Source organism: Chiloscyllium punctatum, chromosome 25 (genome assembly GCF_047496795.1).
Source record: "Chiloscyllium punctatum isolate Juve2018m chromosome 25, sChiPun1.3, whole genome shotgun sequence".
Lineage (NCBI taxonomy): Eukaryota > Metazoa > Chordata > Chondrichthyes > Orectolobiformes > Hemiscylliidae > Chiloscyllium > Chiloscyllium punctatum.
The window spans coordinates 35,060,007-35,078,522 of record NC_092763.1 but is presented as its reverse complement, the minus strand read 5'-3'; the positions used below and the strand labels follow the sequence as shown (position 1 = coordinate 35,078,522).

General features: G+C 37.9%; 1 protein-coding gene across 4 annotated transcripts in view; it reads right to left on the bottom strand.

The window, feature by feature from the left end:
- LOC140495844 (ATP-binding cassette sub-family C member 5-like) overlaps nt 1–18,516 on the bottom strand; it is a 190,835-nt gene that overhangs the window by 133,011 nt on the left and 39,308 nt on the right. For all 4 annotated transcript variants that reach the window (XM_072595007.1, XM_072595008.1, XM_072595009.1 and 1 more), the window contains exons 5-7: nt 15,452–15,599; nt 6,581–6,814; nt 5,183–5,356 (exon numbers count right to left, since the gene is read on the bottom strand). In XM_072595007.1, the coding sequence (XP_072451108.1) occupies nt 5,183–5,356; nt 6,581–6,814; nt 15,452–15,599 (556 nt within the window). The remainder of the gene's footprint in view (nt 1–5,182; nt 5,357–6,580; nt 6,815–15,451; nt 15,600–18,516) is intronic.

Here is an 18,516-nt window from a genome sequence, read left to right as displayed (position 1 = left end):
CTCGCACTCCATCGTACTCCTAGATTACTTGAAACATGATATGCTATTAGAAGCATACTGCTCGACGTAACGTAATAGCTTAATATAGCACAGACACTTATGTGCTGAGAATGTAATACTTGTATACAATGGTTAACTATAATAAATGTTTGTCAGATTCTTCAATAGTATAATATGGAGTTTCTTATGTTGCAAGGGCTAGCATAAGCATGACCACATCAGATGAAATACCCCTGAAGGAAAACTCAAGGCAATACCTACACATGATCCTTCCTTTCTTCATAACCTTAACTATTTGCATGTTCTTTATAAGGGGAAAAAATGGAGGAAACACTTAAAGAAAAAGAACACTAGCACTAGAGAAAAGGACTAGAAATATTAATAGTATTAGAGGCTGACAAATTCCCTGGACCTGATTGTCTGCATCCTATGAAAAAGAAATAATTGCAGAGATAGATTATTAGTTGTTGATTTCCAACCAACTGGAAAACTGCAACTGTAACACCATTATTCGTAAAGGAAGAAAACAGGAAATGACAGACAGCCACATTATCATCTGGAATCCATTATTAAGGAAATAGAAAAGGCCATTTAAAAATATGATAATACGAATACACAGATTCAACATTGTCTTCTGAGAGCAAAATTGTGTTTCACATTCTCATTAAAGTTCTTCAAGGATGTCAAAACTGGGTAGATAGAGAAGCAGTAAGTGTAATTAGTGTCTTTGAATTTCAAAGGCATTTAGCAAAGTGGCACGTACAGGCTTTCAACACAAGATGAATTCAGATTCTTGTTCATAATATACTAGCATGATTAGAGGACTAGTGAAAGAACAGGAAATAGCTTCAAAGTGGGCTTGGCAGTGTAAATAAGGAGAGAACTATGTGGTATGGTTTCAGAATAAGATGTCTCCCATACAAGCCAGAAACAAGGAGGAATTTCATCTCTTGGAGCATGGTAAATCTTTGGAATTCTTTATGTCTTTTTTTCAGATGGGAGGCCTGTGACAAGTGGAGTGTCACAAGGATCGGTGCTGGGTCCTCTACTTTTTGTCATTTACTTAAATGATTTGGATGCGAGCACAAGAGGTACAGTTAGTAAGTTTGCAGATGACACCAAAATTGGAGGTACAGTGGACAGCGAAGAGGGTTACCTCAGATTACAACAGGATCTGGACCAGGTGGGCCAATGGGCTGAGAAGTGGCAAATGGAGTTTAATTCAGATAAATGCGAGGTGCTGCATTTTGGGAAAGCAGATCTTAGCAGGACTTATACACTTAATGGTAAGGTCCTAGGGAGTGTTGCTGAACAAAGAGACCTTGGAGTGCAGGTTCATAGCTCCTTGAAAGTAGAGTCGCGGGTAGATAGGATAGTGAAGAAGACGTTTGGTATGCTTTCCTTTATTGGTCAGAGTATTGAGTACAGGAGTTGGGAGGTCATGTTGCGGCTGTACAGGATATTGGTTAGGCCACTGTTGGAATATTGCGTGTAATTTTGATCTCCTTCCTATTGGAAAGATGTTATGAAACTTGAAAGGGTTCAGAAAACATTTCCAAGGATATTGCCAGGGTTGGAGGATTTGAGCTATAGGGAGAGGCTGAACAGGCTGGGGCTGTTTTCCCTGGAGTGTCGGAGGCTGAGGGGTGACCTTATAGAGGTTTACAAAATTATGAGGGGTATGGATAGGATAAATAGACAAAGTCTTTTCCCTGGGCTGGGGGAGTCCAGAACTGGAGGGCATAGGTTTAGGGTGAGAGGGGAAAGATATAAAAGAGACCTTAGGGGCAACTTTTTCACGCAGAGGGTGGTACGTGTATGGAATGAGCCGCCAGAGGATATGGTGGAGGCTGGTACAATTGCAACATTTAAGAGGCATTTGGATGGGTATATGAATAGGAAGGATTTGGAGGGATATGGGCTGGGTGCTGGCAGGTGGGTCTAGATTGGGTTGGGATATCTGGTTGGCATGGACAGGTTGGACCGAAGGGTCTGTTTCCATGCTGTACATCTCTATGACTCTATGTCAGAATACAGTGGTAGTTGGTGATTTGGTATATTCAATTGAGTCAAGACAGATAACTGATCTTCAAGGGACTTAAGTTTTCTGAAGGGGCTGGGCTAGCAGTAAATTGGAGCTCAGGCCATGATAAGATCATACATAATCTTATGATAGTATGCTTGAAAGCTGGATTGGCTTATTCTTCCTGATGTATGTGGAAATTCCTCTACATTTCATTTACTATGTAATTTCTTTCATCCTAGATCTATTACACAGACAGGAAGCGAACAAAAATTGTGCAAAAATATTTTTAAAGTACTTTGAAAACATTGAAATTTCTTTCAACTACTAAATAAATCATCAAATTATAGTGCTTGGGATGTAAGTAAACAACAATTGGACTTAGGATATTATACTGCAGAAAATTTGCAAACATTTCCAGTGTTAAACATAGTGTTAGATTTGTTTTACAATATTTCCTGTCAGGTTCAATCAAATTAAAATGTTGTCATTTGTAATTATTTCTGATTTTGCATTTCCAATGTTACACCATTGCATTTGGAAAGCATGTATTTCTTTCGAAATCTTCATTGTTCGCATTTGAAATTAAATAATCCATAAACAGCGTTTTTTCTTCTTTCATCATTCTCAATTAGTTGTGTCATGATATGTTCATTTTATTTATTTTCTACATCATTGGCTGCTGTCTGCTAAGTCTCCCAAGATTGACAAAAGGAACATTCATCATTAATTATCAACTGTATTACAAGTATCATTTATTTTACATTAACTCATGCAACCCAAGTTTAAACTTTTAAACCAACTCATAACAATTCATTATTCAAGAACAATAAAAATGTGATTTCTAATTGCATAATGTAGATTTATTTTAACAATATTATTACATTGTAATAAAGAAATAGAAAGTTGAGAAAAAGAACTAGAGAAAGGTAGGAAGGGTCCACATTGGAAGAGGCAGGTTATCAATGAAAAGGAAATTGATTGGGAAAGCTTGGAACAGAACAGAAAGTGTTTTCAAGAAATGGAAAATAGAAAACATACAGGAGATGGTAGCACTCATTTAGATTACCTTAGATTACTTACAGTGTGGAAACAGGCCCTTAGGCCCAAGAGGTCCACACCAACCCTCTGAAGAGCAACCCACCCAGATCCATTCCCCTACATTTACCCCTTCACCTAACACTACGGACAACTTCGCCAGGTCAATTCACCTAACCTGCACATTTTTGGACTGTGGGAGGAAACCGGAGCACCCAGAGGAAACCCACGCAGACACGGGGAGAATGTGCAAACTCCACACAGACAGTTGCCCGAGGCGGGAATTGAACTCGGGTCTCTGGCGCTGTGAGGCAGCAGTGCTAACCACTGTGCCGCCGTAACATTTCCTTGATTTTTTTTTCATTTTAACGCTGTTCTTTTATACTCCATTTCCTTCACGCTTCTCTATTTCTATGCTAACATTAGCACCAGCTTTGTTTACTAATTGCCAAGAGAGGGCCAGTGCTGAAGTGAACTACTTCAGAGAGATCCAGTGTTGGAAATGAAAGAGAAAGAGACAAAGAGAGAGAGCAAATATGAATCACAAATATCCAGCATGTGATGGCAATGAGTCTGCTACGGTAAAGAAAGCTCAGAAAGCTATCATCCTATTGGCTGTATATTCCCACCAACTTCCAGTAACAAAATACCCTACTTCCATCACCTTTTCAGGAATTTCTTCTCATCACTAACTTGAATGTGTTATCCCTTATTTTTAAACAGTGACACTTCGGTTCTAAATTTTCTCACAAGATGAAATATCCTTTTCATGTCGAGACATTTCAGGATCTTATATGTTTCAATCAAACTACCTCTTAGTCCTCAAAACTGCACTGGATAGAGGTCTTTCTTGTCCAACCTCCCCTCAAAAGACAACCCACCCATTCCAGATATTAATCCAATTATCCTTCTCTGAACTTCTTCCAACATATTTACATCCTTCTTTAATTAAGGAAACAATGCTGCATACAGTCCTCCAGATACAGTCTCACCATTGTCCTGTATAACTGAAGTATTGTTTCATTAAGCTTCCCATATTACTTGCTATTCCTGCATTCTAATCTTCCCCAACTATTGCACAAAGTCACATCGATCTATTTGCATCTCAGAGCTCTACAATCCTATATTTTCTTCCATTGACCAGATTTTTGCACACTCACTTTCTATATCCCTTTGTAACCTTATGTCCATTTTGTAACTTACTTTTCTATTTATCTTTGTGTCATCAGAAATTTTAGCAAATATACCTTTGGTCCCTTCTTTTAAGTTATTCAACTCATTTGTAAGAAGTTAAGGCCCCAGCATTGATCAGTCTTGTTCATTACATCTTATCAAAGAGAAAATGACTTCTGGTAGCTCGCCAAACCTCTGTTACCTTCTACACAATGAGCTCTTAGTTTTCACTATAATCTTTGATGTGGCATCTCATCAAATGTCCTCTAGAAATCTAAGTACAGTGCATCCACCAGATCCCCTTTACTTACAACACATTCTATTTCTTCAAAGACTCCATTTAATTAGTTAAACGTGATTACAGTTCATAAAACTGTATCAACTCTGCCTGGTTATCTTTATTGTTTTTTGAAGACCCTGCTTTAATATCTTTAATAAAAGTTTCTAACATTATCACCTTGACAGATACTTACTTAACAGACCTGCAATTTCCTGCCTGCTATCTCCCTTCCTTTTTGAATAAAGGATTATGTTTGCTATTTTGTAATCAAATAGATCCTATTCTTAATCTGGCAAGTTTTGGAAAATTAAAACCAATGCATCAACCATCTTACTAAACATCTCACTAACCACTTCTTTAAGGTACTTAAAGTCCTTTGGTACTTAGTCATTGTTTTAATCATATTTTTCAAAGGAATGCAACCACAACTTTAAGTGAGGACTACCTGGACAGAGTTATCTTATCATGCACTTAGGGTATTATAGCTCTGATTGTAAAGGGTACTGCAAACTACTACCCAACTTAATTCCATTGTATTTTTTGTTATAATAACTCTAAGTGAAATGTAAACAGAAAAAAAACTGTTTCATTATTATTTTCATCTAAATTCCTCCTCAATCTAACTCATGAAAAATGTAGGAAAGAAATTAACTATGTACAATGCCCACCAGCAATGGATAGATCAGAATGAAAACAGCTGATCCCAGTAGGGCAGTTGGTCCAAGGAACAATGTAGTGTAGGTGATTCCAAGTATGGCGACAAGGGGGCCTCCTGTCAACATGGAACCAACAGAGGCCACTTCAAAAAGACGTTGTCCATCATTTGAGCAGATGTTCACCAGCTGAAAGAGAATGAAAAATTCAATGTTCTATCCTGCAACAAATTTATGAAGAGACTCTGTTCAGGTTATTTACACTACCTTGTGTAACTGAATAGTATTGAAAACTCTAGTGATTGAAATAGCTGTTAAGATCTGAACTGGAAATTGGGGATTTAGTGGATGTTAAGTTTGAGGAAAGAAGAAAATGCAGAGGTTATGACACACAAGAAAACAAAATGTTGGAACATGAAAGGCAAGGCTGAGAGGAGAGAATCCATGGAGTAGGTGTACGAGTGCTGAACAAATGATCACCAATGAAGGAATAAAAGAAGTGAGGGATGATTAATTGCTATTAGAGAAGTATTGGGTGTACGTGGATGGCACAAGAGGCAATGACTAAGACAAGAATCTATTGAGTCCTAATACCATGAATAAATTCAAAAATAAGATGAAGAATTTCTAAATTTTCAGTCTGTGGCAAGGATATGGTAGTGGTTTGAAAAGACAGTAGTTTTAGAAACGTGGGACTTGGTGATTAGGAAATTGACTAAAAGGCTTTTGGGTGACCTGACCTCCAGTGTTGCTTTCCTTATTACTATGATTATAATTTTTCCCAAATGTCTTCTGTTATGTCAAGAGTTATAAACCATTTAATCATCTCCCATTTTCCACCTATGCTCTTTACAGCCTTCTCTATTCATTTTAAGTGTAGGTAGAAAGTGTGAATTTTCTTTCCCCTTCCATTTGCTCTGTTCCATTTTAAATTCCATTAATTTGCAATAATCTATATATTGAAATACAAGGCTAGATTTTATGGAATGGTTGAAGGGTAGTGGGAGGGACCTACTGCTTGCCACAGGTTGACCCATACTTTGAAACTTCCTTTCTTTGCTTATTCTTATTCATTCATAATTTATCTCTGCAATAGCTATCTTCTCATTTTGTTTTATATTATACTAGAAATGATGCATAGGAATACATAATAGTCAGGATCAGAGCTTCAAGCAGAGTTACAATTTAACATTAAACCAAGTCAAGGACAGAGTTGCTGAGATAAAATTTTACAGGCTTGCTCATGCTGAATGATGCTTCCTGACTGTCTTGGATATGATCATGTGGTATTAAGTGAGAAAGATTTCGTTGTATGATTCTCTGCAGACAATTCTGTTTCAGTTGCTTCTTTACCTCATGAATATCAATAGAAATACAAAATGCTTTCATAAGTAAAATACAGGCAATACTCACTTCTCCAATTGACACATCTTTTGTGTTTCGTAGTTTAAGTATTTTTTCAAAGGCCAAAGTAAGTAATGCTCCACGGAGTCGAGTTCCAGTTCGATAGTTTAAAGCCCAGGTCAGAGCAAATGACCATGAACGTATCAGCTCTGCTGTAAAAATGCCCAAGACTAAGAGCAGCCCATATTGAAGGTTTGACTGTGGGGCCTGGGCATACTCTAACAGTTTCCTAATAACAAGGGCCTGTTGGAATAATAAAGCGTTGTAATCATTCTATTCTAGAATTAGGCAGGTCATTTGCAAACTATTGGACTGTCAATCTTAAAGTTATTTTCTTAAACTATCTTAACACATAGGGAAAGAACTACTTATGGCAGTGCAAAGTTTTTGCAGATTGTAACTGATAGAGTGAATTTTTTTCAAAGCATGACACCAAGTTAAAAAAAACATTAAAAACAAAATGTAAACAATGCACAATTTTTTAGTTTTAATGAAAATAGCCAAGAAGTGTATGTTTTTGAAATGTTTTTCTAAAATAATACAACTGTTATCCACTTTTCAGAACATCTCAACTTTCTACAGAGAATCAAACATAATCAGATTTAAAGAGGATGTGCGGTTGGTGTAGGGTTGTAAGGGAAGGATATTAGGTGTGGGAAGGGGCAGTGTTGTTCCCACATTTCCAGCATACAAAGTTATTCCTAAGGAGTGCATTTCCTTAAAGGTATCTCACATGTTTCTTATGCTATTCAAAAAAGCCAACAGTTTGTTTTCATCCCTGAAGTTGTCAAAGCAAAGAAATGAATGTAATTTCACAACTGAATGCACATAAATTAGGTATTTTAAAACAAAGAAAAAATTGTGGTATGAGAATGGCAGTGGTAAAAGCCAGCATTTGCTTCCCATCCCTAACTGTCCTTGATGAGTTGTATTACTTAACTACAGCAGTCCATTTTATGTTGACATATTCACAGTACAATTGCAAGATCCATGTTTTGGAGCTAGTGACCTTCTCTTTAGAGAGGGAAATCAGCTGTCTTTGGCTGGTCTGGCCAATACATTACCCCAGAAACACAGCAATATAGCTGACTCTTAGTAGTCCTCTGAAATGGCCACTAAGTTTAAGGTTAAATAAATGCTGACCTTACTAGTAATATCACATCCTATCAAAAAATTTTTAAAAACACAACAGTATAGTTCCAAGTCAGGATACTGTGTGGCTTGGAAGGGAACTTGTATCCCATGCATCACTGTCCTTGTCCATCCAGGTGGCTGAGTTTACCGAATTGGAAGTTGCTGCCAAAGGAATCTTGATGATTTGCCACATTGCAACTTGTATATACAATTGCCATTGTGCATAGGTGGTGGTTGTTAATTTTCTGACAGCCGACTGGTCGAGGATAAGACCTGGAGTCAACCTTTACTTTGTTTTAGCTTTTTTCACAAAGTGAAGCATTACAAATGTTTGGCTCCTCAGTCTGGAACCCATGATCAGTGTCACTAAATATTTCCTTATACTGCTTTGTTAAGAAATAAAAGAATTACCAATGCTTTGAAATGGATACTGCCACATTATTGTAAGTAAAAATCAAAAGGAAATGCCCATCCCAGTCACCCCTTCTTATTCCCCAGCACTCAGCTGTCACCAAAGACTTCAATCAGACCATAAGATACGGGAACAGAATTCGGCCATTTGGCCCAGTGAATTCGCTTTGTCATTTGATCATGGTTGATATGTTTCTCAAACCCTACCTCCTCCTACCTACATATGCAGACACTGGCATATGTGTGTCCTCCCTCACCAGGGACACTGGAGAGTGGATTTAACCAAAGCATGACCCCCTTCAAACTCTGTCTGCCTGGATGTGTTTATGGCTACCTTGGCCAGGCATAGGCATTTTGCTGGTTTGTTCCTCTAAACAGTCCACTCCCCTCAAAATTAGCTAGCCAGAGCTCAGAAATGTGTTTCAAAAATATGTTCCAGACACTGGATCAGTTCCCAGTAAAAAGACAGGCTACACTCACAAGGAGACATGAATCCCAAATATGTACACCTTCATGTTGTAACTGAGGCATAATCTTGGAGTTTATTTTTAGCATTGTTGGCACTGCACTCCTCTTGACTTGTACCTTATAAATCTTCGGCTTCTGAGAACCTGGTGAGCCTCCAAAGAAATGTAAAGGAAATAAATACTTGTCTTGTTTGGTTTGCAAAATCAATGAAATTCTATTAAACAGTAAGAAAAATTACAAAACACTGTGGCAGAGAATGAGACTTTCCACAACTTTAAGGATTATTAGAACTCTCTGTCAGAATTTCTCAAACATTTTGGTGGTATTGCTTCCTAATATCTGAATGTGCACTGAATCATAGTTATTTTGCTCCAATGATTGTCATGATAGGGAAGATTCAATCATTTACTTCAGCAATATTGTTAAGTATGATTTTAGAAGGATCTCCAAGGAGGATTTAAAATTCACTATAATTATTCACTGGCACAAGTTGATTTGCTCCAGTAAATCAAATCCTTCCAAACCCACAAACACCACTATCTAGAAGGACAAGGTGAGTAGATACATGGGAACACTGCCACCTGCAAGCTCCCCTTCAAGCCACTCACAACCAAGACTTCAAAATATATCATCAGTCATTGATTGTCATTGAGTCAAAATCTTGGAACTCCCTCACTAATAGCATTGCAGGCGTATCTCCACTAAATGGCCTGTAGCAGTTCAAGAAAGTACCCAACTAAGGATGGACAACAAGGGATCCAAGATGGCGGCGACCCAGCAAGTCTGAGTCTATAGTGCTCCTCCCAAGACTTGAGTAAAGTGGGTCACCCACCCCCACCACACTCAGCAAATCATTTATAATAGCTGTTTAATTTAATTAGTTGCTTAGTATTAAATTTAAACAATCTAATATTTAGTAAAAATGACCAAAGGGAAGCGAGCCCGCAGCTCTCAGCAAGCAGGAACCCCCTCCCCCATTCTCTCCCTCTCCAGCTGCAGCTGAGGTGTCCACAGCCGCCCCGGGGGACTTACCTACAGTGACAAGCCTTGTGGAAATGATCTCCAAACTGGATGCGAAGATCGACACTTTTATCGAAGAATCCCGAAATCGATGGGACTCACTCTCGGCTGCGCTGCAGAAGCATGACCGAGACATCCAGGAAATTGAGCGGCGAGTTGGAGGGGCGGAGCTAAAGGCCGCGACCTCCGAAACTACAGCACAATCGGCCGTGGATCAGGTCCGTTCTCGCTGTTCGAGAGTCCGGACCTTAGAGAATTACATTGACGACCTCGATAATCAAGGTCGTTGAAAAAATATTCGTTTGCTGGACCTTCCTCTACGGGAAGAGAAAGGCCAGCTTACAGCGTTCCTCGAGCAGTGGCTGCCACAGCTTTTAAATTTGGAAGCTGGATCAGGCCAGGTAAGGGTGGAATGGGCCTACCGGGTCGCAATGCACGGGCCTGGCTCGAACCAGCGCCCATGCCCAGTCCTGTTCCGGCTGCAGAGCTATAGGGAGAGGCAGATACTCCTAGAAGCTTCTAGAAATCTTGGAAAAGACCCCCAAGCTATGATCTATAAAGGATCCAAGATCATGTTATTCCAGGACATTTCCCCAGTTCTGGTCTGAAAGAGGAAGGCATTCGACGAGGTGAAGCAGCGTTTAAGGGACTTAAATATTCAGTACTCCTTACGCTACCCAGCGACACTACGCTTTAACCATGAAGGATCCGTGTATAACTTCGGATCGCCAGAAAAGGCTAAGGAATTCTTGGAGTCTCTTAGAAAAACTGTAAGAGATAATGGATGTTGGTTTGCCTTTCCCCCGCTTTGTTTAATATCCACCCCCTTTTTTTCTTACCTTACTGTTTAATATTATCATGGGGGGGGGGGGGGGTGGGGGGAGAGAGGGATTTGATTTTCTCCCCCCCACCTTGGGGTTGTTTTCTTTTATTATTTTATGTATATATGTGGGTATGTACGTGTATGTACATATATATAAGCTGGGGGGTTTGGTTAATGTTGGTGGCGGGGGGGGGGGGGGGTGTTTACTTTATTCTATTTTACCTCTGTCTCTAGGAGCGGGGTTGTTTTTCCCTTGTTATTTTGTATTATTATATTTAATTATTATTTGTTGAGGTTGTAATTTTATAGTTACATGTTTATATATGGTATTAACATTACCAAATATATCCAGGTTTGGTATGGATGGGGATAGGGTGCTCACTGTTAACTCTAGCTTTGTATTATATCTGAATTCTCCTCATTTTATTGAGGAACGCCTAGGTCAAGGGTGGGGCATTGGTTGGGAGAGGATATGATGGACTTTTGGAAAGGAAGTGACACCCCCTGGGAACAAGGGGGAAAATCTCCACTTAAATACGTTTCTTTTAATTATTTAGAAATAGTTTTTTTATTATACTGTTGGGAGTGTATTAGAGAGCCTTTATTTTTGTGAATTTTATATGCTCTATGCTCGGGATGTTCTGGATAGGGTTTCCCCTCCCGAGGGGTCTCGGATTTGCCTAGACAATTATGGTTGATCAGTCGGTTAAGTGGTGCACCTGGAATGTTAAGGGGAGTAATTCGCCAGTCAAAAGGAAGAAAATATTATCAAATCTTAAGAAAGAGTTGATATAGCTCTCCTACAGGAGACACACATGTCGGATAAATAACTCTTGAAATTACGACAGGGTGGATTTGATCAGGCCTTTTTTTCTTCTTTTAGCTCAAAAAGCAGGGGAGTTGTTATTCTTGTTCGGAAGGATTTCCCTTTCAAAATTCTAAATCAGATAAGAGATGAATCTGGACGATATATTTTGATTAAAGCCCTTATAAATGGAGAGGAATATGGGATTTTAAATTTGTACTGCCCCCCGACACACCCCTTTAAATTTATAATAGAAGCCTTTTCAAAATTGATGGCTTTTGGTGCCCGTCATACCGTCATAGGGGGTATTGCATTATGGATCCGGAAATAAATAGGATTCCCAAGAGTACTGCAGGAGTATCTCACAGATCTAGACAATTGGTGGATCTGAACAAAGAATTAGGATTAGTAGATGTATGGAGATGTCTTCATCCACAGGGCAGAGATTTTTCTTTCTACTCCAATCCACATAAATGTCATACCAGAATTGATATGTTTTTTGCCCCCTCGATTTTTTTAAATTCCATATAATCCTGTAAAATAGGTAGTATAGCAATTTACGACCACGCTGCTGTACATATGGAAACTAAGGCGAGGAACAATGGGACATCCCCTCGACATTGGCGTATGGACCCCTTCCTAATGAAAGATAGTAAATTTGTAAAGTACTTCTCTCAAGAATTTAAAACTTTTTTAGAAATTAATTCAGGTACGGCTAGCAACCCATCAATGATGTGGGAGACCATCAAAGCTTACACGCGAGGTTTGATCATCTCCTACTTAGCGACTGAGAAAAAATTGAAGGGAGAACAACAGCGTCTGCTTGAAGCTCACTTAAAAGCAGCTAAAACAGCATACACTGATAGACCTTCTATTATTAAATTGCAAAGGATTATGGCTCTTAGGACAGCTCTAAACACTACGCTTACTCAAACGGCTAAGAGGGAAATATTATTTGCAAAACAAAGGTTATAGGAATATGGCAACAAACCAGGTAGATGCTTAGCATTTCTTGCAAAGAAAAAAACGGCCCCTCAGACTATTACGTCTATCAAGGAAAGTACAGGTATTTTGACTCATGATCATAAAAAGATTAATGCGATCTTTAGAGAATTTTATCCTGAGTTATATAAATCGCAGGATTGTGAAGATAGGACTAGGAGGATGCAGTCATTTTTTAAAAATTTGACCTTTCCGGGCCTAACTCCGGAACAGGTATCGGTCTTAAATGCTCCTCTAACAGTCCAAGAAATACTTGATGCAATTAGGCAACTTCAGAGCGGTAAGGCACCGGGCCCAGATGGTTTTCAAGCTAAATTCTATAGAGAATTTACAGAAATATTGGCTGGTCCACTTATGGACATGTATAACTATGCATATAGTCAGGGCTGTCTCCCGTCTTCGCTGAAAGAGGCAAATATCTCTCTTATCCTTAAAAAAGGAAAAGATCCAGAAGATTGTATGTCATATAGACCAATATCCTTGCTAAATGTAGATTTTAAAATCCTTTCTAAAACGTTAGCATTGAGACTAGAAAGGGTACTGCCACATATTATAATTTGTGGCAGGAGGATCAGACGAGGTTTATTAAGGGCCGTAGACCATCCAATAATATTAGAAGGGTTTTGAGTATATTCAAGCCTGTCATCAGGGAAAGATACCAGGAGTAGTAGTTTCATTAGACGCGGAAAAGGCATTTGATAGGGTTGAATGGTCATATTTGTTTTACACATTGGAAAGGTTTGGCGTTGGACAGGTATTTACCAAATGGGTCTCAACATTGTATAGTGATCCCAAAGCAGTTGTGGTTACCAATGGATTAGGTTTGGATAGCTTCAGTGTGGGTAGGGGCTGCCTTCAGGGATGTCCTCTCTCGCCATTGTTATTTACGCTAATAATTGAACCACTAGCAGAAGCTATACGAGCTGATCCTAAATATAACGGCCCCGAGGATTGGTACAGGTAAACATAAAATTACCCTTTATGCAGATGATGTTCTTCTATTCCTCAGTAATCCTCTGATGTCCGTCCCTCACCTAATCCAAGTTATTAATACATTTAGCACATTCTCAGGCTATAAAATTAATTTTTCAAAATCAGAGGCTATGCCAATGGGTGGCCTTGCTATGATACCCCACTTAGTGGACGGATCCCTTTTTCCCTTTCGTTGGTCCCTGAAGGGCTTCTTATATTTAGGCATTTTTATCACCCCAGTATTTGGTCAGTTGTATAAGGCTAACTTTGTGCATTTACTGGAAAGGATAAGGCAGGACCTCCAGCGATGGGGAGACCTTCCAATTTCCTGGTTGGGTAGAATAGCACTAATTGAAATGAATGTCCTGCACCGTCTTCTATATCCTATGTGAATGCTTCGGTGATGCTGCCGAGGCTGGCTCTACCTAAGTTATATGGTTGGCTGGGTTCCTTTATCTGGAATCATAGACGGCCCCTTATTAAGCTGAAGAAGCTACAGCTTCCACAGGCAAGGGGAGGATTGGACTTCCCAGATTTTAGGAAATATCAGTTAAGTTCCCTATTAAGTCACATAGCTGATTGGGTCTTGTCTGATCCACAATCAATCTGGTTGGACATCGAGGCCTCTCAAGTAAAATACCCACTTATTAACCTTTTATTTTCAGACAGGAGGAAAATCATTACAGATCACTGTAAAAACTCTATAATACTAAACACAATTAAGGCTTGGAATATGATGCTGCAAAATGAGGGTAATTCACATAAAACATCCCCCTATGCACCGATAGTGGGAGCATGGGGATTCCAACCGGGGTTTACAGATACCACTTATAAACTCTGGAGATCCAGAGGTATCTCATGTCTAGGGGACCTATTTAAAAGATGGGGTCCTGATGTCTTTTGAACAGCTGCGTCAGAAATTCAGATTACCTAATGGAGACCTCTTTCGATACTTCCAAATTCGAGACTATATACAGAAGAAGACTAAGTTATTAGATAGTCTTTACAAATCAGATAGAGAATGTAGTGTCTTACGACCAGTGGGGGTATCTTCCATTAGTACTATTTATCATGATGAAGTATCGGGAGATATGGATAATCTGCTTAAAACATGCGATTAGGATTTGGGACTAGAAATCTCTATAGAAACATGGAATGATATTTGGGAAAACGCTAGAAGAATTACTATCTGTAACAGAACCCAGGCTATCCAGCTGAAGATACTTCATAGGGACCATATAGCACCGGTTCGATTGGCAAAATTTAAGGCAGGAGCATCTCCAATGTGTCCCAAATGTAAAATAGAGGTGGGCACTCTTGTACATTGCCTATGGACCTGTTATAAGATCCATAGATATTGGACTAAAGTAGCAAGTACCCTGACAGAAATTTTAGGAACGGAAATTAAAGTGGACCCTGTATCTCTCCTTTTGGGCTTTTCGAACTTTCCCTCCCTGGACATGTACGGGAAGAGACTATTTTCTATTCTCTCTTTCTATGCAAGGAAAAATATTTTGGTGAACTGGGTGGCTGAGGGCCCCCCTGGACTTTCAAATTGGCACAGATTAATTATGGAATGTATTCCCCTTGACTTCCTTACAAATATGGTGCACCGAAAGACCGAATTATTTTATAAAATATGGCAGCCCTTCTTGAATTACATAAATACAGATATTTCAGCTATCCTAACAAGGGCTTTTATTTAATTGAGATTACAAACCTGGCTGGTCCGGGGCCCCTTTGGAGGGGAATCCCCATGAATACGGGTTTTATTACATTTGATGTTAACACATTCCGGGCATGTAAGAGACTTAAATATACACTCTGGTTAGTTGTAAATTAGATTAGTAGACAGTTGAGTTTTGTTTTTTTTTCCTTTCTCAGTATTTTTTCTTTTGTTAAATTTTGGCTATTGCATATTTGATTTAATTGTATATCAATGTTTGTATTTGAGAGTTTTGTTTATTTTTGTAAACTTGTAAAAATGTTAAATATTTTTTATAGATATTTTTATTAGAAAAAGGATGGACAACAAATCCTGGCCCATACAGCAACACTAACATCCTGTGAAAAGTTCTTCAGCTTTTTGAAAGAAAATAGTTCCAATCCAACAATTACTTTCTACAATAAAGAAAATTTTCACCTTGCAAGTATTGCACTGCTTAACATAGTTGACTCTCCCTAAGTCCAACTCCTCGCAGTACAACTGATTCTCGGAAAGTTTGTCAAATGAGATATTACTCACAGGACCAATAAAGCTAGCTAGCATTGTAATCATCAGACAACCAACAGCGATGAAAGCCCGTGTTTGACAGAATCGCCATGCTACTCGTCCCAGTGAGGCCTTCTCTCGTCCATGTTTCTTCAGTTCATCTTGCCATAGCTTCTCAAATCTGCATCAGCAACCAATGAATTGAATAGATTAACAAACTATATAATTATAGTATAATTATGTCATTCAACAAAATTTACTAGGATGTTTTAAAACAACAAACAAATTTACCAATGAGCGCACATGTTCTCTTATAACACAAATTAAGAAGTATCTTTGCATAAGAACCTTATCATATCTGTTATGTACTAGCCCTGTATGTTTGGTGAGGATTTATCATTATGCTTACTAAAATCACTCTGAGGAAACCCTGTATTGATATTACCTACATGAAGAGTGCACATGCATTCCAACTGGATTACAACCCAAAAAGGTTAAACAAAAAGTAACTGAATAGCAACATATTTGCACAAGATACTGAAACTACCATATAAAGTTGCTAGGCATTCCTTGAAAATATAAATTACACAAAATCTTTTGAAGTATAAACATTCCTTTCTTATAGTCCGAAGCCTGTCTGATCTATTACAGAGTGGCATTGATTAAGGATAGTCATCCTTTCAACTTTAAAACCAGTTACACAGTAGTCAATGCCGCAGCATATCTTACCCATTGCAGGTTTTCCAATTGTTTCTCCAGCAATTATACCTGAGTTTGCAAAATGTATTAATTGTTATCAGTTCCGAATATTTAAAAAATGCAAAGTCAGCAATGCCTTCTTAAACGTATTCCTATTGTTTCTGTAATCTGCATTTATTTCAGATGCGATTTTAATATAAACGACAGCATTTATAGTTTTTTTTGTAATCATATTAAAACTACAGTAAATACTCGTGTAAAAGTCGGTCTCATGTAAAAGTCGGCCACTTAGTTTTGGCCAATAAATCTTGTATTTTCCATATATCTCATGTAAAAGTTGACCCTACTATATCGCATTATAAGTCTTTAACAAAGGAAACTGCATGCTCCCACTAACCCACTTAAACAAAATCTCATTCATTCATAACTGTACTCAGCCCATTTTGATTCATTCTTTCATTCAGGCTGGTACTAAATCTATCGGTAGTTATCGCACTTTGTTCACTATACATTCAAAAGTTAATATCGTTAAAAAGTTAATCATATTAATTGTGCCATTATATCTGAATAAAAGTGAGATGTATTAGGTACATATATCTTTAATTTTTGACAAATGTGTTAATATTGCTTTTGCCCAAAACGTCGATTTCGAAGCTACTTGGATGCTGCCTGAACTGCTGTGCTCTTCCAGCACCACTAATCCAGAATTAATATTGCTGAGGTCCATCACATACAACAGTAAATGGGAGGGAAACAGAAATGTTTGGCAGGAAAGTTCAGGACACTTACACATTCAGCATGTAATAAATGCTTCATTTTAAGTGTACCATTATACTAGGCCATGATGATGGTGAACAATGTGATTTTGCAGAATTTAAATTAATCTTTTGACATGTTAAATTTTTGTACTAGTATGTATAAATAAAATTTACTACCAGTAATTAATTCTGGTTTCTCTTGCTTTTATCTGGTAATTGCCTTTACCGTAATTCTGTGTTTTTCTTCTTTACCTGGGATTAATTGTGCGATCAAATCAACTTCTGCTAATATGGTATTTTGAACTGCATGAATTTCAGCCCCTGAAAACGAGTACCCATGTCTAACTTGACCCTATAAATTGAACCTTTAAAAGTAGTCTAAAAAAATTTGACTTTTACACAAATAGATATGGTGGTTTATAATTCCTTTTCTTTTTTGGAATGGAAAGCATTTTCTCAAATTTAAATGTTCAAATTATTCTTCAAAAAATGTTTGCAGCTTTTTAAAAAATGTAAATAATAAGAAATATCAGCAGAGTAAATCATAGCAGGAAGACAGAAGAGGGATTGGACACTCCTTTACAGTACTGTATTGAAGTATCATTTAGTTTGTGCTAGTTTCTGCATGGAACTTGAACATTTAACAACAATTTGACTCAAAGGTAAGTTTGCTACCACTGCACCAAGGATAACACTCAACAGAAAATTAGACAAACATTTGAAGATAATTATTAAAGAGTACAACAAAGCAGCATGGAAATGGGACTGAAACAAATAGTTCTAATCTTGAGCTAGTAACAGCTCAGGTCAAAAGTGTTCCTTCCAAGCTGAAATTGTCACATCCTATGATATTGTCAGTGAATGACAAAATAATGAACAAGGAATAAACTTGAGAGTTTCAACAAGGTGGAAAGATACTATGCAAATGCATACATCATATATTTTCCTTTCTGTAATTTAAGTGTTCTTATCCATTATCAGGGAATTCATTGTATAGAGACTAATACACGGGCTACTACATGATCAAAAGTAGTAAACTCTTCCCAGTATTTATGTTTCTCCCATGTTCAGTGCCCTAACTTGATGAGGTGTTTTCCATCGTTTCACACCTGTGATATGCCTTTTTCTGCAGAAAAATGTGTCTGAAAAGGGAGGAAGGAAAAGAATACCATTTTTGAGAAACTGCAAAGTCTAATGAAGTACAATGGATTATTCTGCCAGATATTGATAAAAATATTAAAGATAGCCATTAAGAGCAAATGTTACACTAGAAAATTAATTCCTCTAGTTATTTTATTTACAGCACATAGTGGCAGAAACAAGTTTTTTGCATATAAAACTAAAGATAATAAGTCCCAAAGTTGTTATTATCTTCAATTCCAATGTCTCTAAATTCTTGGGAAGATTTGACTGTCTGAGTGAGATATCATATTAGTAACAGTAGGTTTGCACGTAGGTCTTAAACTCCAATGGTCTTTATGTACTTCTTGTCCTGGAATTTCTGAGATCAATTATCAGGGAAATTAAGGAAAATTGTTGACTTGAACAACTTTTGTTAAAAACAAATTTATTAGTAAACTAGATAGAGCCATGACAAAAACGTCATGAATACCGTTCATGAAACAGAGAAACAACATGATT